The sequence below is a fragment of the Anopheles stephensi genome, chromosome 3 (assembly GCF_013141755.1).
Source record: "Anopheles stephensi strain Indian chromosome 3, UCI_ANSTEP_V1.0, whole genome shotgun sequence".
Taxonomy (NCBI): Eukaryota; Metazoa; Arthropoda; class Insecta; order Diptera; family Culicidae; genus Anopheles; species Anopheles stephensi.
The window spans coordinates 71,042,778-71,066,583 of NC_050203.1; the positions used below are offsets into that span (position 1 = coordinate 71,042,778).

Below are 23,806 nucleotides of genomic sequence, written 5' to 3' on the forward strand. Positions count from 1 at the left end.
CCGACCTTGCCACATTGTAATGGAAAATTGTCCCGTGTTTCGGAAACATCAGCGCTGTCGCAAACTTTAGTAATTAACGCCTATCGTCATGTTAATTTTGGATGGCAAAAAGGGAAGCTAAATATCTGTCGTAACAAATGCTCTCTTCCACATGGTGAGGATCCCAGGTCCAGCAAAACGATCGTAGGCTTTAAATGAAACATCAAAATCAACCCCTCGACCATGCTGAAGACCCACACGGCCGATTCAGAGCGAAGAAGAAAAAAAAACAATCTCACCCATTCGCGGATATTCGCCGGTACGCAAATAGCACCGGAGCCATGGTCCGGTAAGCACGCAGGTGCCAATTCGCAGACGGCTTGAAACCCGCCCGCCCGTGTTATGCATATGGAATGTGATAAATGTGTGTACAGCATGCGTTGGAGGAGGGTGGAAGCAAGGGAGGCACAACAACCCTCCGAACGCCGCAGGGAACGACGCATGCCAGTGATAAAAAGCGCATCGCCGATTGGCAGCACGGATCGAACAAATGGACACTCAGCGAGGCGCGTAAATGTTTGCGGAGAAAAAGAAGCGATCACCGCCGCCGGTATGGATGGGGATAAAAAACCAGAACGAAATACTCACTTTCGTACCGCATTTACGCTACGATTCCAGAGCTGGGTGGGCTTTTTTGTTGCTTCTTGCTTCCAAGTCAACGGTTTCTTGCAAGCTCAATGCTCGCTAATCATATTATCATGCAGTTAGTACCTGGGCAGATCTCGACGTGCGATCGTGCGAGTGTTTTTCGGTGCAGTTTGTGCGAGTTTTTGATTTCCGTTTCAGGTGAAACATTTAGGAGAAGATCTGCTGTAAACGATTACAGGAAAAAAAGTCTTTTGTCACACGTTAATCGATTATTTGATGATCGATTCAATTCGATTCGATCTACACCGTGATGTGATGGTTAAAAAGGTCGCGCCTACGCTATAGTGGAATAGAACGCTCGTTTGTGTGGTAAACTGGTGCTAGTACAGTGCTAGAAATAATTATAAAGAAACTGTTTAAGCGCTAAATGTTTTCGTGGGCTCCACACTTTCGGCGAGACGAATTGAGTTTTTAAACCAAGTAGCTAGAAATGAATCATTTTTAACCACAATAAAATGTGTAAAATAACACCTTCAACAGTGAAAAGTGATAATAAATTGTACGAGGATAATCTGGCTTTATGCCTGAAGTTTTTCTCTTCGTAGTACTTCGACGAGGCAGTCGGAGCTACACAGAGAAGAATATGGCCGTAATTATCATATAAAACTCACCGCCCTTGCCTGTGACCATAATCATTCCAACTGATCCCAGAAATGATCAAAATAATGATTAGCCATACCTCTTTCGGAAGATCATTCGGTAGTCTGGGCGTAGTGGCAACTGTTCGTTTTGGTAGCAGAAATTTCTGATTTTTTTTCTTCACCAATTCAGTTAAAACTACGTCGTATCAATAATTCTAGAAAGCTTTTAGATAGTCGTCATTGCCTATCAGGTTATAAAGCCTAGCACCAAATTTTCATGTAACTTTCCTTTAGGCCAAATGGAATTATTTTTGTAGAAGGCTCTTTCAAATTTGGGGTAGTTAAATTTTCTACCATGCAGTTATCACCTGTCAGTAGCAGGTTACGTCCTTTGGCCCTAGGTGGAATTTGAATTTTTAATACAAACCTTAACCGGCAATAGATTCTTTCAACTAGAGGATTACAAAATAAAGGATAGAAAGCGGATATAATATGGAATGCTTAGAAGTTTTATAACTATTCCCATCAGTGTGTTTTTTTTTTTTGTGCAACTCGTTAGTAGTGACAGCAGGAAAAGAAGTGTTTGATAAATTTAGTGTGACAGTTAGTACGCCCGGGAAGATTAATGTATTACTGCTTAGTGAAACCTAAAGCTTAGTTCCTCTCGACGTGCTGTAAACGGCAGCACAGCTGGTACAATAAACAAACAAAACCAGACCAACATTAACCACGGCCAACCCCCGGGGGCAGTGTCGGGTGTGTGTGTGTGCGCTTTTCCGAATCCACCACGGTCATATCTACTCTATTGTTCCGTTTGCCTCCCGTTGTCATCTCTTGCCGAACCGAACCGCCAGAGTCCGCCAGCGAGCCCGGACCACACCGCAGGTTCACCCGTACCCGATGGCCAAGCCCAGTTACTTTCCGTCCGTACGGCAAAATAAAGAACTTCCCTTGCCCGGGCTCGGTGCTACCCTCGGTGGCTTCCCTGGTGATGGACGGACCCAAATGCAACCCAACAATAACTCCCTCCCTTCCCAGAGACCCAGTTCCTCACCCCACATCCCCTCACGCGTTCCGGGTTAGCGCGGGTGTAGGCAATGCGGCTAATTTGCCTTGAAGTTAACAACCCTCGCCAACAACCACACACACACACAAACACACACGCTTGTGCGCGAATAGAACGTTGCGACCGTGTTGGGGCCCTCGTACTGGCCAGGTTTTTCCCGTACCACGAACGGCGTGGATCGTGCGTGACAGTTTTCAGGCGATTAGTTGAAAGTGAAATTTGCTCCCCGACGGTCGACGATCTGTGACGCTCGGTGCTGTTTTGGGGAAGGTTAGAAAGATTAGGCTAAACGGATTCGTCGTAACGTGCGCCTTCACTTCTGGCCATTGATTAACGATCGCGAAACGATCGTTATGCTGATTGCCTGGGAGGAAGTGGTTGGTTTTGGCGCTATTTGAGTTGAGTGGGTTTTTTTTTTTTTGTTTGCGTTTCGTTTTTATGTTGTTCGATAAATGATTAAATTTTAATCCGGAAGCAACAAATCTAGATAGTTGGAAATTGTAAATTCGTCAGAGAAAACGCCGCTGGCAATGATCGTGTGGATTACGATCTAGTGGATTGCAGTTGAATAGTAAAGTGAAACAAAAAGCAGGAATCTTCGATGTATTACGAATCGAAAATGATAAACACCGCTACATTTCAGGTATGTACAGTAGTGTAGAGTAGTATTCTCTCTGAAAAGCTATCCTCTTTTGAAAACAATTTAATGTGCTAAACTAATTGTGGACGTATTGTTCAACTAAACCTTGCATACTAAGTGGCAGATGAAGTAAAACTCTATCTTAAGTGTTTTCAGACATCAGTTTTCGTGTGTATGATCGATGGTGGATTTTGCTCTACATTTGCAATGGTTTCCTAAAGAGTAGAATGTGACTGGCTGATGGCAGACAACCGCCATACGATCCCACCAAAAACAGCTTCTTCCTACCCATCCAAATCTTTACCCTTTTAAAGCAAATTTAAGCGTTATAGAAATTTGAGCTTTTTTGCAATTATTTCCAAAAATGTTTACGTGTAGATTTTTTCCAGTACGTGCATGAGACCTAGAATGTTTGGGTTTAAATAGCTCCTAAGAAATAACTGCCAGAAGCAGAAGCAGTAAGTTCTCTCTTTCTCTCTCTCTCTCTTTTTCTCTTTTTGGCCTAACGACCTCTTAGGGTCATGCCTGCCATTTCTGGCTTACTTGACTTAATGACACCACCTAGTTGAATAGTCAGTCCTCACTACGAGGGAACGGTCGCGGTGGGATTTGAACTCCAGTCCTGCCGTAGGAAGACTGTCGTCGTTTTTGGCCCCCACCTGAAAACTATTTTATTATTAATTCATTGTTTTGTTCAAAAGGTATTTCATGTAATTTTTTGCTGTATGTGTATTAGTTCTCTAAGGGTTGAGTTTGGAGGAAATCCCACCAAGAGCTTGAATAGTTGGTGGCTCGCAAGTTTAAACTTCTAAGCTTTAGCTCTTACCTGTTAAATCCAACCAGTAGCTTCCCTAGATATTCTGAACTGCTGCAACATTTCTCCACCGCTAAGGTGGCCAAATTTATGCCTGAAGATGTATCTCTGTCTTCTAAGCTGGAGATTCAGCTTAAACGATTCAGATCACATAAGACATTCCTAGGAAGCTCCTCACAACTCCAAGTAACATTCTAAAGATTCCTTGCCAGATGCTTTGAGTCAAAGTGCGCTTGTATTTAGCCATTAAAGTACATAAATTCTTCTAAAGTTATTCTCATTTGCATGAAGCATTTCCATCGCCATTTATAGTACAGTTCCACAAATTATATGAGCGATCAAATAGAGCTCATTATAGTTCTGAAAGGCTAGGTTTAACAGTTGCCCAAACAATCAGCTGTGGGGCATCACATTTTGAATGTAGCTTCCAACAAGTTATTATGAATTTTTAACCTGCTGTGAAAACGTACCAGCCGACTCGAGCCAGTCACCAGCTGAACCATAAATTACCATTATTTAGACGCCTATTCATCACCCGCCCAACCGAGCACCACTATCGCACTTTACTGCGCCAAACTTCCGGTGACATCGTTCTACTTCCCGTTCTACCCCGCTGGTACTTTCATTTCGCCCAAACCGTTCGTTCTCGCCGTTTCGAACGGCAAACATAGACCAGAAAAATACGCTGAAAGCTCTCCACACCACAAAGCGAATCGGAAGAGGAGGAAGATCAACGACAACGAAACAGAATCACCCCCCCCCCCCCCCCCCCCAAAACCCCATGGGCTTATTGTGCCCGGCGTGGGGAAATATCGCGTGGCTCGGTTGGTTGAATGTTGGATGGGAAAATATTCCTCCCAGAACGCCGAGCAAAATGTGGCCGACACGGGAATAGGCCGTCATAATAATAATCGGTAGGGGTTGTTTTTTTCGGCGGTGGGTGACAACAAAAGATGAAAGAGCGGATGGCCGTAACAAATGAATGATTCATGTCCATCGGTGGAATCTACCGTTTATAGGCTGTAGATGAGCGTTAAACCTGGCAGAACTGTTTCTACATTGGCTTCATCGAGCCTCTTCGTCTGATCATTCACTCAACCATCGGCAGGGCAACCCTTCGTTGATCACTTCTTCAGGCTCGCCTGAATGTCAAATGTAATGCAATAATGCCAAACCTTGCGGAAAAGCACGATCGTACCCCATTTCGCCCTTTTCGCTCATTTCCTACCCCTATAATCTAATCGATCATTAGCCAGGCACAACCTTCTCCCATCTTGTCGGTCTCGATCGTACCGATCGACGTTGCGCAAAAATGATCGAAACCCATCCATATGGGCAGATGCTTTTCACCCTGTGAGCTGGCAAAGCTAGCAACCCACAGCAAAGCGAAAACCAATTTCACGAAACCACGTACCGCGCTGGATGGAAAGCTCACCCCGAGTGCACTCCGCGGCGCACCCAATGCTCACTGTGAAGGGTGCTTTATGTTTATCGTTTGCAGTCACATACCTGCTGCACTGTAAGGGGGATTTCGTGCTGTTGTGGGATTCCTCCCCCCCCCCCAACCGGCACCGGCTCGCGCTAGGAAAACTGCACAAACGAAAAGAAACGTAAAGGTCAAAGCCGGTGCCGCTTAACCATAATAAAAGGCAAAACCTCCACTGTGGGCTGGGAATGTGTGACATACCTGTACGGCTAGGGAAGCACACCGTCCAAAATCGTGTACGATGATCATACACGTGATGTGTTGACAGGCCATACACTCCCAAAATCGAATTCGTGAACACATTCCTTTTCTTTTGGCCAACCGTTCAACAACGATAAACCAGGCGGCGTGGAAAATCGTGAGAGAAGAAGCAGCTTGTTCGCTTGTTTGTTTCGGTGTCGATGATTTAAAATTTTGATCTTTTCGCTCAAGGGAAATAGATGAGAGATTTCTAACCATTGGTCGTTCTCGGAACAGCCATTAAGCAACACTCACTATGCTAGACGGCGACGGGGTGTCCTCTGCTGCGAGTCTGCCGAAGAACGCGTCCACACGATTCGTCATACGATAATTGGAGTGTTTGCCAGTCAATGCTACTGTTCCGAAAAGAAGCACAAAAACAGAGTGTTCTGCTTGCAACAGCGTGACTAATGCTAATAATTAATTTCGAGCGATACAATTTATGTGGTTTGAGGACTGCAGCCGACTGTGCGAGGAAACGCTGGAGCGATAGAATGATGTCGAAGTCTTCTGTGCAGTGTTCAGGCTTGTAGTACATCAAACAGATGAGACCTCTGTTATTTATGTTATTTAAATTTGGAAAGAATTATTACCCTAACCTAATTTTGAGGTTTCAAACTTCTGTAAAAAAGTAGTTCCCTGCGAAATTTTATTTAAAAGATATGTGGTTGATTAGATAATTGCTGGTATCTCGGTTACCGGTTATTAAATCCCATCCCATCCGCCAGCGACAGGTAAAACCATGTCACAGAAGGCCAGAAATGGCAGGCCGAGACCTATCGAAGCTATATTGCCAAAGATGGTGGAACGTCAAATCAACATAATTCAGCTCTTAACACTCTACTCGCTCTTCACTCTTTTCGGATGATAATGAAATAATGACTTCAGAAAATAACAAGAATGAGATATAATATTGTCTACCATTCCCAGAAGAGTTTTTCGGCAGTTCCCAGCTAAGACATTGGCAATCGGTCTCTAGCTCTGACCCTACATGCCCATTAGATAAAGTCCCCCTCACTATAGGGGGGGGGGGGGGATGATTATAACTCCAGTCTCCATCTCCCAGATGAGATTAGAACTTCAGTCCTTCCGTGTGAAGAACGGTCACATCTACCACCAGACCGCCCCCGATTCGGTCACTTAACAGAGGTCAGTTACGATGTCTGTATGATGGACAGGCAGTAAAGATATTTTTCACAGCGCTTTGTCACATGAACGGCTGTGTCTCCGACGTAGACGATAGCTTTTCTCATCTTATCCAGGATATTTATCACCGTTCGGGCAAATGTCTTATTGGATCGATCTTGCACAACGCCTGAACTACCAGGCCAAAAAAGCCTTGACTTTTTTGTAAATTTATTTTAAGCTAGAAGAGTCCTGCTACACATTTGGATGACTGAGGAGAGAAGATCTAGATTTATTCCGAAGAGAGAAGATGTTGTGCAACAAGAAAAGACTCACTTTGTTCATCTTTAATTTGCTCAGGGATAAAACTCCTGATCTGTTCTGTTCTGGAAAAATTGAATGAAACTCCTTACGCTCCTCGGTCTGTTGTTCAAGTCGAGTTTCAAGAGAAATTCCGAGTGTTTCGGAGGTGAAAATCTTTCTGGATTCTAAGAACTTACCAGTGTATAGCTGTGTGCAACCATAGATCATCGCCTATCTAAATGAAGATCTATTAGAGCAAGTCACTCTGAGTAACCCTACCTGCACTTAATACTGGTATAAGCTAGTAGATTCGATGCTAGCAGATTTGTGATTTCTTGGCTCAGTAGGAAAACACTTAGAAGTATTTATAGTAAAAGAGCAAGATCTACCTATCACATCTAGAATGACAATTGAATATTCTTGAAGGTTCTGGTGGGATGCGAAACCTGTCTAAATAAAAATGGATAGTGCCTACTCAGTACACCTCCGGAGTAATCGGTAATAACCTGCAATCTTATTAAAAATCCCATTATGTTATGCAAACGCCAAGTGCAGTTATTTTATAAGCAAAAACACCACACTTACGACACCCTATACATATGCGACCGGTGTATTATTAATGAATGATTAGTTCTGCTCTTAAGTAAAACAAGTTTCTCTGCCACACCTATGCACATGTTTGCCGCTAAACATTGTCTCTGCACAGTTTTTTTCCTTTCCAACAATCATTACAATTAACTCCCCTTTTTGTTGCTGTTTCTATTCAAACACATGTACACACAACCCATTTTCTATTCCGGCGTGTGGCCCCTTTTCTCTAGCCGATCATCACAAGAAAGTGCTAAAGTAAATTGTTGCTCCCTTCAATATGCTGCCCTATTGTAAAGAGAAAAACAACTTCAAGCACACACATAGTAGGGGGGGTTTAAGCTAAATTTGCCTCCCTTTTGTCGCATTCGCTACACATTGCCAATCGTAATACGCTTTGAAGTTGGTTTCCTCGGTGCTTGCTTTACAACCGCCCTTAAACAAACACGATAAACCCGGAGCGATCGGGGATGAATTATCTGAATGGTTCTCGGTGGGCTCGTTTTATTGTTCGTAAATTTTCTTTCTACCATGGGGAATAAAGAAGGGGAACAACATTTCGCCAAGCGGCGATCCCGACAAGCGTGTACAAACAATCGGAAGAAAATTGCCGCCACTAAACAAACGACACCCGTTGACACGCATCGCCAGCGAAGAGTGGTGGCTCGTGGTGCTGTGAGCCGTCTCGATCCAGGAAGTGGCCACGAATGCATTCTACAGCGTTTTCCCTCTGCTCACATTGGCTTGGCCTACGATGCGCTCGTGTCGTGTAATTTACCGGTTCAATGAACTGGTACAAGAATGATCGACTTTAGGTCGGCTATTGTGCTTGCTTTCTTCTCGCCTTTTTTTGCTGGCATTGTGTGGCGCTTCTTGATGGCGACGATTTTGCCCCCTCCTAGGGGAAGAGAAACAGTAAGGGGGGAGGGTAGTAAAGCCACTTTTCCTTCCCTTCAATTGTGCTGTGCGTGAGTGTTGCCCGATTAAACTATCATTTCTTTCGCCTTAATGCTCGATCAAAAGCTCGATCTGCCGTACCGTACACGTGATCACGAAACCGTAAAAGAATGGTAGAAGTATGTACGACTCGAGGTAATAGCTCTCCCGGACATCCCGAACGCAACTGCACGTCACACCGCGAAGGTACCGAACCAAAACGATCAAATCGAATTATTTACGGTTCATTACTCAATCAATTTCGACAAACAGCTTTGAGAGGCGGAGATTAAAACCTTCGATGGGAGGCGAGAAAAGCCATCAGAGAGATGTGTGGACTGGAGGTGAAGAATTGGGGAAGGCAATCCCGTACCCTGGAACCGGGAACCTTCGCTTGGTTTTGGTTTTGTCCAGGTAGACAACCAAGAGAAAGGAACTCTGTGTCTTAAGCGGATTGTCGTGTGTTCCGTGCCGTGGTGCGGTTATGTGAGCTAATGTTGTTCAAGGGATCTACCAGGAGATTTATCTGGAGCGGGCTCTAGATACGTCCAGATGAAACCGATCGTGCTCGTAATGATTGATTATTAATAGATAATATTTCACTGTGAGTCTCCTATAGTCTGTCCTCACGATGGTGGCCCTAATCCAGATCAGAATTGAACCACCAACTTTAATGTTTCAAGTTAAACTCCGAAGCACGATACTTTGGTTCATTCTCAACATATTAGCATAATTGCTTAATAATCTCCTTCATAAAATGCTCTCATTAAACGAAGAACTAGAAACGCTTCTAGCGCTAACTGTCACAATTGCGGATACAAAGGAGCAAATTAATCTTCCCCACCAAACGGGGGAATCCCCCAACCCGAAGGCAACCCACCCCGGCGAAGCTCTCGATGATTGAAGCGTTTAAACAAAGCCCCTCGAGTCATTATCATAATAAACCCCTTATCATTTGACATTTGTCTCCCTTATCGCGGGCAACATCAAAGGAATGTTTCAACCCCAGCACAACCAACTGGCCATGAAAATTGCTTAAAACCCTCCTTCGGGGAATGCCTCTCCGCTTCCGAGGGATACGATCGTAAAGAACGGCGTCCCCATGGCTCGCAGCGCCAAATCGCAAAACGGATACGGCTAGTTTGTATGTCCGACCAAAAAAAAAAAGAAAAGTTGCACCGGAAATCTGCGCTACCGAATCGCCGATCTGTTTTACACGAACTGACCGTACCGAAGAACATTTCCACGGTCGCCGTGCTGAGCCGCGGTAAGAGCCATGCAGAGATAGTGAGCTAGAGAGCGAGAGAGAGAGAGAGAAAGACCCAGCGGATTTCTCGGACCCGAACCCGTGCTTCTTCGGGGCAGCCACCAGGCAACAACCGTAACAACCATGGTCGTGCGTGGCGCACCGTGATTTGGTTCATTCCGGTACCGTCGCTCGATGCGCAAGGTTCGTCGCTTGCAGCAGCGCCCGAGTCGTTTGTTTTGGTGCACGTTTGCGCTCTGTTTTCTTTCTTTGTGTTCCCCCCACCCTGAAGGGTTCTTTTCTTTCCGGTGGTGCAGTCGTCGTCGTCGTTCGTTTGCAATTAGACTAATCGGTTTGTGTCGTACAGTTGCAGTGTTTGTGGTTGGTTCGGGGTGAAAGATAAAGAAAATTGTTTTATTTTTTTTTCGCCCCCCTTTGAAAGGGGTAACAAAACACAGCGAGCAATCCCAAACAGTCGCTTCGGTATGACACAGCAAGAAAAAAAGGTCCCGAGCGAAAAACGGTAGAAAAGTGGAATGTTTCTAGTGATAGAGCGATAGAGAAGAGGGAAGCGAACCAGGCTTGGAAACACGCGGCAGACCAATTCGGTGTGATTTGTGATAGTTTGGCGAAAAATATTCTTCAACTCCAGTAGCGTGCGAATTCCCGTGGAAAACTACTTCCATCCATCTCGTCAATCTCGAAAAAGGCCGGGCTGGAAACTCGTCAGCATTATCGTGATAATTATTCGTTTAGCAGGTGGTGCCTCCCTGTGCAAAACCGTTTTAGGGTTAATTGGTTGCGGTGCTCTAAGCTAAGCTTTTCGTTGCTGTAAGTGTGAGAACGGTGACGGCGGCAAGATGCAGATACTGGACATTAATCAGAAAGATTTTGTACGTATATTCTTGATTTATTATCTATTCTTCTCTTATTGTGCAGGGGCTTTATTTTTTGCGTTTGTTGAACAGTAGATAATTTTAAATTATTTTTTATTATTTTATTTAAGTGTTTTTTATGATTTCATTTATTTGTTTGTGTCATAAAAAAATGACTGAACTTACCCATAAAATGTTGAAAAAACTATGAAGTTACTCAAACATTTGCTTGACTAATTAAATTTTATTAAATAGGTTTATTTATCAATATTATCAAAATTTATTGAACAATGAAAATTATTTTCAAACCCAAAAATATGTAAAGATGTGGCGCCAGTAAGCTGCTAATATGCTTAAAATTTCTTGCTTTTGAATAGTAGAGTCTAGTGAATTTTAATGATTTAAATTCTATACAATCTTACAGGGGTTTTCAGTTGATAAGGCAATAGCACTCATTTTTATGACAGGCTTCTTAGATGAAATGGCAAACAAAACTAGTTGATATAGAAACGGCTTCAGATGATAGGGAAATCAAACACCTTTTATTGTGATGTCTTCAGATGATATTGTCATAGTAGCCGTTGATATTGCACGCACTTACCCGAGCGCTGAAAGGACGTGCACAATATCAACGGCTACTATGACATTACAATAAATGGTATTTGATTTCCCTACCATATGAAGTCGTTTCCGTGTTAACTAGCTTTGTTTGGCATTTCATCTAAGAAGCGTGCCATAACAAATGGATGCTATTGCCTTAACAACTGAAAACCCATGCATGGTAAACTTGAGCTTGATCATTGAAGAGTTTATTTTAGACTGCGACTAGTACAATGAACATTTTTTATTGTCGATCTAATCTCGACGAAGGCAGTCCGTGAGGGCAACGATTTTGATATTTAAATAGAAAATATTTGATTTTGCATTTCAATTTCTTTTCTTCACTTCTTAAGATAAACTAGCTGATATACCTTGTCAAATCAGAGAACTATTGATTAAACATATTATTTCAAACGTAATTTTATAGTAAATTATTTCCATCCCATTATAATAAAAAAAAATCGAGAACATTTCACCAATATCTGAGCTATCACCCGATCCACAATTTACCTAACCAAATGGTAAATGATCTACTCACGCACACCACCACCATTGTTCTCATTACGCATGTCAAAACCACATCGTCAAATGATGTACCACAACCACTCACCAGACACCAGGAAACAGGGCCACATTAAAATTGCACCGAGCGTGAGCGGCTTCTTTCTGCCCATTCAACACCGGTAAAACCCTTTTTTTTTCGCTGAAGCCGCTTCAAGCCCGGATCGGCGTAATGAGCCGCCCCCCGCTTTACAACATTTTTCTTTTTACGCCTTCGGCAAAAGGGTTAGTGCTGGCCTTTCTCTGCGCCTCTCCTTTCCGTCGTGTGGACATTCCAAACACTTCCTTCTTTCTATGTTCGCCAATTCCGTACCGTCCGCCTACAACGAACGGCCTGCAGTGAAGGAAATCATAAAAATTTAATCCTAAAACTCGAGCTGAAGTGGCTCACGCCGATCTTCCTGCACGCTTTATCAAGCACCGCCGCCACAAAGTACCTTCCGTTGCTTTACTTCTTTTTTGAACGAAAAAGTAACATTATTTATGTGTTTCTACGGCATACGGCACTTCTTGGCCGAAGGCTTGCCTGCTTGCTTGCTGGTTGGCTGGATGGATGGATGGTCGCTTTTAGCAGCAATTTTAGCTCACTTTTATGAATATCTATTGTACGGTTTAATGGTGAACCCAATTTCTTCAAGCAACAATGAGAGGGAATAAAGGGTAATGGATTCGGGCCTTCTTGTTTATAATAGAAGGGAAAATCGTCATTATATCGTCTTATTTGTTATTAAAATATAATTTTAAAACTGACTCAATCATCTTCCCTTTTTCAGTTAAGAAAACTAAAAAAGCTCTTATAAGCTTTATCATACGCATAAGCAAAAAGCGACCCCACTGCTGCCATCTAATTTACGTCATTTTGTCGATTTATCTTCGAGATCTGATCTCATGATCCATTGCTGTTTTTCTATGAGGCAGAGCTCCTTGCATACATTTATCATTCTATCGCAGCGCTAGTGCTCTGTTTTTATCCCTCCATTCGATGTACCGATGGGTTCCTCCCTTATTTATCATCTGTACTGTCATCGTTTTGCAAACTCAATATGCGGATGGGGAGTTGCTGCAAAAAGAACCCATGAACGAAGTTAAACGTACAAGCTGCCATCAGGATTATCTGCAAGCAACGAAAGAATCTTTGTGGCGTGGAATAGATCAATATAAGGCCGCAAGCAAGTACGTAAAAGGGAGTCTTACCGTGATCGTCTGATAAGATCGAGAGCGATCGAGAGCAAAATGGTGGCCTCTTTTGTTCGTGCAAGAACAGGAAGTATAAACCCCATTCGTTGGATGTCTTCTGCGAAAGAAATTGGCTTTCCTCAAGCGTAATGCAAACTCTTTCCACTGCTAGCTGGCCATCATTTGCAGCATTTACCCACCGAATAAATTAAATTAAAACTCTCCACTTCGGGGCAGTTCGGGAAATTGGTCGGCACGCGTAACTAGACGCATCTCGCATTCGCATCATTTTCTCCTCCATTCCCCATTTGAACGGCCAAATTAATTAATGACTCACCGCCCGGAGCTGGCCACGGAGGCCTCACCATACCATTCAAGCACTATCTCCAACAAACAACGATTTGCTTGCTCTCGATTACGATAACTTCCCCTTTTAAATAGAGAAGGAGAGAGGGAGCGAAACATAATTTTGTATAAATGCACCACGAAGGAAAAGCTCGGGAAATCGTTACACTCCCTAATATCGGTGTGGAACTGTGTGGAACCAGACCACACCGGAACAAAAAATATATGCATATTTGCCCGTTTCGTTACGCCGATCGGTGTGTCTAGTAAAATTGACCGACAAATTGACGTTGATGATGGTTTACATGCACATACACGGACGGACGGAACTGTCGAATCGTCTCGCTCCGATCTTACTTTGCTGTGGCGAATTTTAATAGCCAAGCCATGCCGACCGGTAGTTTTCCGGTTCCCGGGTCTCCCAGGGCGGAATGGGAAAGCTAGGAAAGCAAACCCGTCCTTTACGATCGATCATAATTTAGCTCATGTTTTGCGAATCTTTTCAACGCCAAACGGGGTGGACTATGTGCTGGGGTTGGGGGGTTGTTTAGTTTTGCTGTTAGGCATCAATTCGATGAAGCGATGATGGTGCATGAAATCCACGTATTACGAGTGCGTCACAGGGTTATTATGCTTACCGCTTTTGGGGGTGTGGATTACCATATACCCAGGCACAGTCACACTGAGCTGCCGGTGTGATGTGACACATTGCGCATCGAGATGTTTCGAGCAACCGAAACGGACCGCGCATTGGCATTAGGTGGATTTAACTGATGTGGAGAAAGTAAAAACCAGAAAAGAAATATATTTATCAGCCCATGCACTCGGTCGAGGATTGCACTTTGACAGAATCGATGTAAAACATGTCGAGGCTGTCGATAATCATGTTGATTTGTGTGAGTGTGTGTGAAGAAAATTATACTCGGGGCTTATCATCATTACCAGGTGCTTAAACCTGTTCGAAATGCTCTGATTTGAATGTTTGAATGAAGAAAGCGTGAGCTTTAGTGCAATGATATGAGTAGATGTAATTAATTAATTAATTATATAGTAAGTCCTGCATGAAATGGGATACCGAAAAACGTCTATGATTTTTTTAGTTTAAAAAACTTAAAATATTTTATCATCTTCTGAGTCTCTATCTCTCTCTCTAAAAATATTGGCAATATGACGTTACAGTTTTGCAGATCCAATTAAATATTAATAACATAAAAGATGAATAAGGTTCCCCAAAATTTGACAAAACTGTGATAAAAGTTTAAGGATAAGTAGCTTAAACAATTTTACCGTGAGGACAAAATGATCTACCATTTCAAAGGTATCGGCGGTGTATTTAGATTTTCTGTAAGTATTTATTATTTGAATTCATATCTTTACGTTGTTTTACTCGTTTATCGTGTGGAAGAATATTTTCTCGATTTTTTAAGCACTTGGTAAGGAGTTGCCATTTGTTGCCACCTATATCGATGAATCTTTGGGGCAGGCCGGTCTTCACACGGCAGGACCGGGGTTCAAATCCTATCCAGACCGCCTCCCCGTACGTAGGGTTGACTACTGTACTACGGATAAAATTAAGTCACAGAAAGCCAAAAATGGCAGGCCGAGAACTCTCCAGGTTGTAGTGTCAAGGAAGAAGAAGAGATATCGATTAATGAAGATTTGATCTAGGGACGGTCCGATGGACAAGTCGGTAGCGGTACTTATCTTCACACGGCTGAACTAGGTATCGAATGCCGCCCGGTCCACCAATAGAAGCCAGAAAAGGTTAACCAAGATTTCTTGAGGTTGTGGAGCCAGTAATGTTTAAGATGTATCATTTTAGATGTTAATAACTGTATATTTGATTTGCATTAAAAAGGTAGAGTATTTTTGGACGACTATTAAAATTTATCTACAACAGATCATGTAATACAATAAATTTTACTCGAACCTTTCATCCAAGAAAAAAATTACAAAAACAATGCCACCCCTTTTCCAGGTGATCCTTGGGCAGTTCGTGGAGACCTCTGCCAAGGGTGTCGATTATTTTCAACTCTGCTTGAGCCCTCTGTCTTGGGGCACAATTTGTTGTAATAAGATACTCCGATAAAGGTTTTCTCGAATAATAATTTTGATTGCTGCTTATTTCAGAGTGGTTTCGAAGGACGATGCGTCCTCTGTCGGAAAGATATCTTTCATAAACTCTGTAAGCTATTCATTTTGTGTACTTGTCTTGGTTTCGTCTCAGACATGGACGGCGAATTGTTGTTGAGTGAAATTCTTATACAACTTCCATCTTGTCCAGGATGTTTTTCCCTCTACAGACAAATACTCTTACTTATTCTTCCTTGATGCTAAGCCCTGGAAAGGTCTCAACTTGCCATTGCTGGCTTCCAGCGACTTGATTTTAGCCGTTTCTGGATGCTTAGTCTAGCGTACAAGGAGGCGGTCTGGATTCAAATTCCACAATACGATAAAAACCAGAGCTCCAGAGGATTAAAGCTTTGAGAAGAAAAAATCGTTGTACGAGCAAGTATTCAGCTTTTATCACAGCTGCTCTAGATCAACCCATAACGATATAATATTTAGTCTGTACAACAAAGACATGATACGGTGGACAGTTGGAAGGATCACGGTGTTATAAGGTGATCGTAGGAAAAATCAGCCTGCAAATGCACTTTTAACTTTTATTGCCAAATTATGAGGGAAAAAAATGCGGAAAATTATGAAAAAAAGGGGGAAAGTCCTATACCAACATCTATTCGTCTAAACATGTGATAAACTAACATTACCAGTAAACGTCTATAAACCGAACTTAATTTTTAAATAAGCCTTATTTAAGTTAATTGGCCTCCAAAATCTATTATGCCAATTAAAAATCATCATCATTATACAAAATTATGTTTACGCTTTCAATGGAAAGCTAAAAAGAGTCGATCTAACCTTAAAGAAAACAATTTATCCTTAACACGATCAAAGCTTTTTCGCTAAATGATCCACCGCACATATCATATGCATCGTGAATCTATCACCGCAATCGAAAGTGGAAAACGACCCGTCACATGATGACGATTTCTCGCGGTGGAAAAGTTACAACTTCTTTTATTGCTTTCCACACGTACGCTGATGAGAAATCGGAGCTGTAAAACAACGCAAACTGCTCGTCAACCACCAACGCCCGTCGTTCGCTCACGCTGCCCACAATCCGGAAGCGACAGGTTCGATCGTGGCAGTGCGCGAGTGCAGCAACCTGCATCGACTGCACTTTGCACACTCGAGCATGCAAATACAGATGCAGATCGTACACCTTCGAACGGTCAATGATCGCACCATGGTGCCTTGCTAGCTCGCTCGCTCTCTAATGCATTGCGATGCGATTTTTTGTTTCTGCATAGCCCCCGCTGCTACTTTGCATAATCCCTTCGTTTCGCACCACTGTTGGACATAAAGATAATGGCGCGTAACGGTTGACTGATGGAAAGGCAAACCATTCACCAACGCTTTCAAACCAACGCATCCGAAGGTGGACCGAAGGGGTGCGTGCAACCAGATCGGTCACCGAGCGAAGTGACAGCTTCCATCATCATTTTCCCCTTCGGTAAGCCACAGATTCCAGCCCGGCAGGGTTAGGGTGAACGGCGCTTTTCACAGTTACAAGTTCCCACCTCAACGAGCGGAATAAATGAACATGCTACATGGCGAGCCCTCACATTTTTTTCTTTTCTTACCTTCTCTGCTCCATGTAAAATTTCCGAGATTCCAACAGTCAACATCAAATGCCTGGTTGGAAGGGTGTAAATGTAGCATAATTACCACCTGCGAAGGTCATTAATACGCGTTTAAAAGTGGGCCGGTTCGGAAGACGAATCGTTAATCGTTTGGGTGGTGCACCAGTAACGCAAACCCCCAAAACCATTAGGTGAAAATGAGTTTGCTAACAGATTATAAATGGAACCTTTCTTTGCAGCGCTTAGTACCAGTAATAGGTGCTATCTAATTAAAATCCTGAACCAAACCAAAAAAAATGTAGTATAAACACTACTGATCCATTGCGAGAAACAAAGCTTTTGCAGATGGATTGGTTGGATGACCAATTTACATAAAAGTTGGACGGAATGTGAGGTGGGCCCTTTCTGAGGGAAATTGTAGCAGTTTGGATGTGGATTTGAAAGGTAAAAAAGAGGTGCAATAAAAGGTAAACCATCAATTATGGTGGTGGTTTGGAAAAAGATGAAAAGCAACCGTTAAAGTTATAGAGAATGTAAGCATGGTACATCCATTAAGGTGCATCAAAAGATGATTTTTTTTTATCCCAATAGATCCAAATGATTGATTGATTTGAACTATAAATCATGGCATCCAGTAGATCAGAATTTGTAATTTAAGATAAGTAAGATAGAAAGTAAGACAAAAATAATAAAAAAATCGGATATCCAAGCCAGAGGTGGGACCAGATCCATGTTGTGTACTATGAGCCTTAACTACTTTTCTTAGGTGGCTCTATTATTTCGAGGAGTCTTTGCCAGGCCAGGATTGTTGGCTTTCCATGAACTTATTGTACCCGTAGCAGCATATTTAGTCCTGTGTACGGAGAGGCGGTCTCGATGCGATTTGATCCCCGGTCCTGCCGTGTGAAGGCCGGTGCCGCTATCATTTCGGCCACCGGACAGTCCCTTAAAGGTTCTCTTTATGCTTCAGATAACTTTGAACGGGACTATCAACAATAACACTACAGATAATTCAATGGATAAAATTTTGCTCAAATCCTTCGTTCGGGATTTTTTCCCGGCACAGATTTACAGTGCCTTAGCCATTGCTAACGTGCAAATAAATTGCCTTCTAATTTCCAGCTTGACTTTTCTAGCCTTAGTGATTAAGCAATCCTCAGTATGGAACGACTTTTGAGATCCCACTGATCAAATGATCGTGAATCGAGTTCACAAAAAGTGGTTGAGATTGATTTTCCGATCGTGGTTTCACTGTAGATCCTCAACCTAGACCACAGAATGGTTGAGAAATAGTCCTCCAGTTATGATTTGCACATAAAATTCTACTAATCGCAGCTGCAAATAGTTTGGGACCTTTTTATGTCGTGCTTATGTCGTCCGTGATTTACGATTTTACAAGCTTCTTGAACCACTCAGTCTGAGGTTTGTGTTCTGCTTACAAAAGAACGGCTTTGAGTTATAATTTTTGTATAACAATGTCTATCTTGTCTAGAATTTTCTTTGACTTTTAGACTACTCTAGCTACTACTCTGGCCTGGATTTTGGGGATCCAAGATGATCGGGACCTGGTGCCCAATACTTGTTAAGGTTTTTTTTGCAAAAAGGAGAAGAAATTGTAAGAGGCATTCTACTTCGCTCATTTTGGGATACTGATGCTTCAAATAAATGCTATACATTCTTCTTATAATGTTAAAATATTCACTGTGAATCGAATTCGCTGCTCCTATAAATTGCCAGCTTGACAATACCCCTTTCAAGAATCGGTATAAGAATAGGAAAACCAAACCTACTTCCAATTGATTGCTTCACCCACCCTGTAGTATTGATGCATTGTGGCAACATTGTAACGAGCTGAAAAACTGATTTATTGACCAGTTGTCACAACAATGGATGGGGCGGAAGACCCAATAGAGCAACATTGATGTAATAACAACACAAAGGAAGTCTAGATTTAGGTCATGCAACCAACAACGCCACCACGCATTATTTCGAACGCAATGACCAACAACTTGAAATCTCCAACTAAACGAGCAATTTGATCTCGTACCTCAGAACACTCCGTAGCAGAGCATGAGCGTACCGAATCCTTCTAGAACAATAGACACGCACGATCTTAAACGAATCCGCCTTTAGTTCCACACGCAAATGTCTCGAACTAGTTTCCCACAATGCATTTCAACCTGGAACCCGCGAGACACACAGCTTGTGCCATCAAAAGCCAAGAGCTTCCCTGTTCAAACCATCATCATCAACATCCACCGTGAACATGCTGTTGGGCTGTGGTTGTACAGAATGTTCAATCCACCCGCGGATCGCGTGTACACCGTCATAAACTCCTCCAGTCATTAACCTCAAAGCATGGTAGCATTGGTTAGTTGAGGAGTTTTTCACTTTAGGGCCTTCCTCTGTACAGTAAGCTCTCCGGTTATACTGCTTCAAGCTGATGGATTTTGGTCGCTTTCGCTGCGGTTCTAATGGTTCTTGCCCGTTACTGCTCGTCGGTCGGGGTGTGGTAATGTTTGGTGATGTCTGTCAAACACCACACCGAAAATATGTAAGCCATGGTGATTTTCCTCTCCAGCGAAGCGTAACACGCTGCCGGTGCTTTGCTGTTGACGACATCGCCCCGAAGCTAGAGGCCCCCCCAAATCACCGTGCCACTGGTACCGTTTACCACGAAAATTGTAGTCATTTTTGTATTGTCAGCTATTGGAAATTGGTGTGACCTACAATCTGCTTTTGCCGCTGTTGCTCATCACACGAAGTAGTAATGATCGTTTTCTTCTACCCATATCACTCCGCAGGATCAGAAGCGTCCGGTGTACGAGGACATCAAAATAGATACCGCGTTCCGGAAGATAAGTCCACGCTCGATCGGCTTCCACATCTGGCGCATCCAGAACGATCATGTAGAAACACTGCCGAAGGATCAGTATGGGACGTTCTACGACGAGTGTACGTACGTCGTTTATGCCGCATCGCTAACCGGAACTGCGTGCGATAAGAACACAATCGTAAGTAGATCGTCCTTCGTTGATCACCTGATCCACAAAACTTTATCAAAATCCCCATTTTTCTCCTAGAGTCGCGAAATCAAAACACCTGGCGCGACGATCGAACGCAACATTCACCTCTGGCTCGGCACCAACATTACCTCGGAACGATCGAAATCGGCTGCGTACAAGATCATCGAGCTCGATCTACATCTCGATCACAAAACCACTCAGTTCCGAGAGACGCAAGGACACGAAGGCATACGCTTTCTGTCCTACTTCAAGGACGATGGCATCCTGTAAGATTGAGCCTTTAAATTTCCCTAAAGTCCTCAAACATTAACGAGTTCTTTCAACTTTTCCCTTACCCTTCCAAGTGTCCATTCCGGAACGGACGCATCGTCAACACCAACCGAACCGCGTCTCTATCAAATCTCCGGTACAGCTCCCCAGCGCTGCGTCCAGCAGAAGACGATCAGCTGGCAGTGCTTCAACAGTGGCCAGGTGATGATCCTCCAAACGTCCGCCATCGTGTTCGTATGGATTGGACGCTCAACAGGCTCGGTGGAGCGCATCTTTGGCATCCGGACGGGCGAACGGTTGCAAAAGCTTCACACCATAGCCGAGCTCGCCATCGTCGACGATGGTTACGAGCAGTCGATGAGCATCGCCCGGAAGGATGTGTGGAATGGGTATCTTAACCTGGCCAAACGCTTCGTAAAGCCAATGCCACTCACACCGACCGTGGCGGACACGCTGCTAAAGCTGTACCAGTGTGACACCGTGAATGGAGTGTTCCGGGTGGAGCTCGTCAAGACAGGCACACTGGAGCAGACGGATCTGTACGGTCGGGACAGTATCTACATAGTGGACTACTTCCCGCAAGCAATCTGGATCTGGATAGGGCGCAGCTCGCACAAACAGAACCGTGCTGAAGCGATGCGTCACGTGCGAGGGTACGTGATCAAGAAGGGATACCCCGCAAGCACACCGGTAGCACGCGTGATCGATGGACTGGAACCGGCCGAGTTCGTTAGCCTGTTTCCCAGCTGGGTCAGTGCGGATATTAACGGAAACACGGTGAAAGGTTTGTCGGAAAAGTTTGACGCGCTAACGCTTATACAGCGCCCGCGGATGGCGGCCAAGATACAGCTGATGGATGATGGGTCGGGCGATATGACCGTGTACCAGATCGGAATCGATGAGGTGAAGGAGATACCGAACAAGTACGCCAAAACGTTCTACTCGGGGCATTGTTACGCGGTGCACTATGAGGTCGCTTGCAGTACGGAGAATGCGAATGGGTCGCTGCCGAACTCGATCCGCAATGTGGTTTACTTGTGGTGTGGATTGAACGCTCCACCCGAGCACCGTACCATCGGGGAAGCCTTCCTGCACGATCTGTGCGATCACTTGAAGAGGAACGTTGTGCAGGTACGCATAACGGAGGGCATGGAACCGCCACACTTTCTGCAGATCTTCAAGGGTGCTCTGATCGTGCTGAATGCACAGGATCCAAGTCTCGAGCAGGGCGTCGTGAATATTCGCAAGTACCCGACAAGCTTCGTGCTGAAGGTGGTCGGCAATACGACGTACAGCTGTAAAGCGGTACAGGTTTCAAGCAAGACGCTCTACTATCCGGAAGATTGCTACATCCTTAAGGCGCCCGATAACGAGGTATGGATCTGGTGCGGTCAATACTCGACGGGTGATTCGCGTGAAATGGCCAAATCGATCGCGTCCCAGCTGGGCGAGTACAATCTCGTGATGGAGGGTAACGAGACGGACGAGTTCTTCAACTCCGTGGGCGAAAAGTTCCTGAAGCAGCTGAAGAAAACGACAGCGGCCGGTAACATTATCGTGCCGGCGGTACAGACGAATGTGGCCCAAACGTGGGACCATTCGGTGATCGGGCTGTACCGGTGCCAGCTGCTCGAGGAAGGCAAACCAACGCTGAGACAGATCTTTGGCTTTTCGCAGCAAGATCTAAGGCCGGACAGTGTGTTTCTGCTCGACGCAGGGAACATTGTGTACGTGTGGGTCGGTGAGCAAACGTTGCCCGAAGAGCGGGCCCAGTGTTGGGAGCTGGCCAAGCAACTGATCGCGTCGCATCCGGTGCAGCGTGATACGGCCATGCCGATCGCAACGGTGCGTCAGGGTGAGGAACCGATCACGTTCGTTGGGTTCTTTGACAGCTGGGACAAGAAGTATTACGAGGTGAGGCAGGACATTCGGGGTTAGGTGGGCCGTCGGTACTAATCATGATAATTTCCATTTCATTTCCTCCCCAGACATGTGTCCTGTATGAAAATCTTCGCACAGCGATCGAATATCCCAATGGGGTCGGTATTCCCGGTGCTCCCATACCCGTGCCCCGCTCGTCCGTGCGGAGCGACGACGGCAGTAGTGATGATTTCGATCGATACCAAAAGTACCCGCTCGACATGCTGCGCGGCGATGCGGCAAACCTGCCGGCCAGCATCAATCCGACGCGCAAGGAGATTCATCTGACGCACGACGACTTTGTGACGGTGTTCAGCATGACGTACCGCGAGTTTGAGGACCTGCCCAAGTGGAAGCAGGTCGACCTGAAGAAGCAGAAGAAGCTGTTTTAAGCTGCTGTTAGTTCTAATCCCCGGGTTTTTAAAACACCTTTTGCGCACGGCCTGGTGCAGTTTTATTTAACATCCCTATCGTTATGTTTATCCTGTTTTAATGTGTTTTTTTTTATCTGAAGTTTGTTTATGAAGGCAAAATAAACGTTACACGGTACACGTTTCTATGAAGGACGATTGGAATTTGAATTGAAGATCGTTTGGAGGTGCTTAATAAAAGAGCCAACAGGCAACTATTCCTGTGTCCATGTGGACGGTCTCGGAAAGAATTTCTCATCGGTAGTTTGGTGTCTTTCGCATGACATGATCATCGTTGTCGACAGTCCTCCGACAGTCCAAGAGTCGACAGTCCGAAGAGAATTAAGACAGTTTTGGGCAGAGTCCATGTCTCAGAAGCGCCACAAGATATTTTTGAGCGACTTCAATGCGATGATGATGTCTATGTCAGCAGCGTAGATAAGCCAGGATCTCACCATCTCTACTGTCAAACTTATTAGACGACTTCAAAGACACAATCATTGGAAAAGATTCTGAAGTAAATGTCCTTTCTTCTGTATCTGGCTTGAATTCCAGCATATGGACCCCGAAGTCTCCTCCTCCGGATTTATCGGATCCCCAGACAAGTCAGTATCACATACGCGCAAATCCTTCGCAGGGGGATTAGTGCTAGAGGGTAAGCATGGCCTGGATTCCAAACCCACAGCTCAGCGTCCAACGAGAGCCATCTTCTACAAGATTTGCGATCGGACGTGTGATCTGATCCAGTGGTTGACTTGCCACTAAGCGGGATCCTATCTGTTAGTTTCAGAATATCTCTGCTATAAGACAAGTCGATCTTGTAGCTTAAGGGCGGAAGTTTTTTTCTTCTTCTTCTTCCTTAGCAGTAACAACCTCGAAAGGTCTCGGGGCTTTCTATGACTTAATTTAAACTGTACGAGTAAGCGGTCTTCAGGTCTGGATTGAAGAACCGGTGTTGCTTCTTGAAGACGTATTTGCCTAGGCCACCGGACAGATTCCAAGCAAGTCTATTAGGTAAGGTGTATTTAACACCCACAGTATACTAGCAATTATGGCACATCAGATTCTCTGGAAGATCGTCATTGTTTGTTGAACTGATCGTTTAATAGACTATCAAACTACTGAGTTAATAGCAAGAGCTCAGAAAGCAAAATCTCCGTCTGCCTTTTTAGCTCGAAGTCTCCAATATTACCAGTCCCGTTAA

At 44.2% G+C, this 23,806-nt stretch overlaps 1 protein-coding gene across 7 annotated transcripts; it reads left to right on the forward strand.

Moving 5' to 3' along the window:
• Nucleotides 1-46: 46 nt before the first annotated feature.
• On the forward strand, nt 47-22,773 carry LOC118512585 (villin-like protein quail). 7 transcript variants are annotated; one of them, XM_036057217.1, is made up of 7 exons: nt 1,661-1,961; nt 2,307-2,604; nt 2,810-2,977; nt 19,781-19,990; nt 20,060-20,268; nt 20,347-22,186; nt 22,261-22,773. In XM_036057217.1, exons 3-7 carry the CDS (start codon nt 2,936-2,938, stop codon nt 22,582-22,584), a joined length of 2,625 nt encoding a protein of 874 aa, XP_035913110.1. In that variant the 5' UTR covers nt 1,661-1,961; nt 2,307-2,604; nt 2,810-2,935; the 3' UTR covers nt 22,585-22,773. The 7 variants fall into 7 exon arrangements, with proteins under 7 accessions (XP_035913114.1, XP_035913110.1, XP_035913113.1 ...); XM_036057220.1 differs by having other exon boundaries at nt 2,822-2,977; XM_036057221.1 differs by lacking the exons at nt 1,661-1,961; nt 2,307-2,604 and adding an exon at nt 47-825 and having other exon boundaries at nt 2,822-2,977.
• Nucleotides 22,774-23,806: the final 1,033 nt, after the last annotated feature.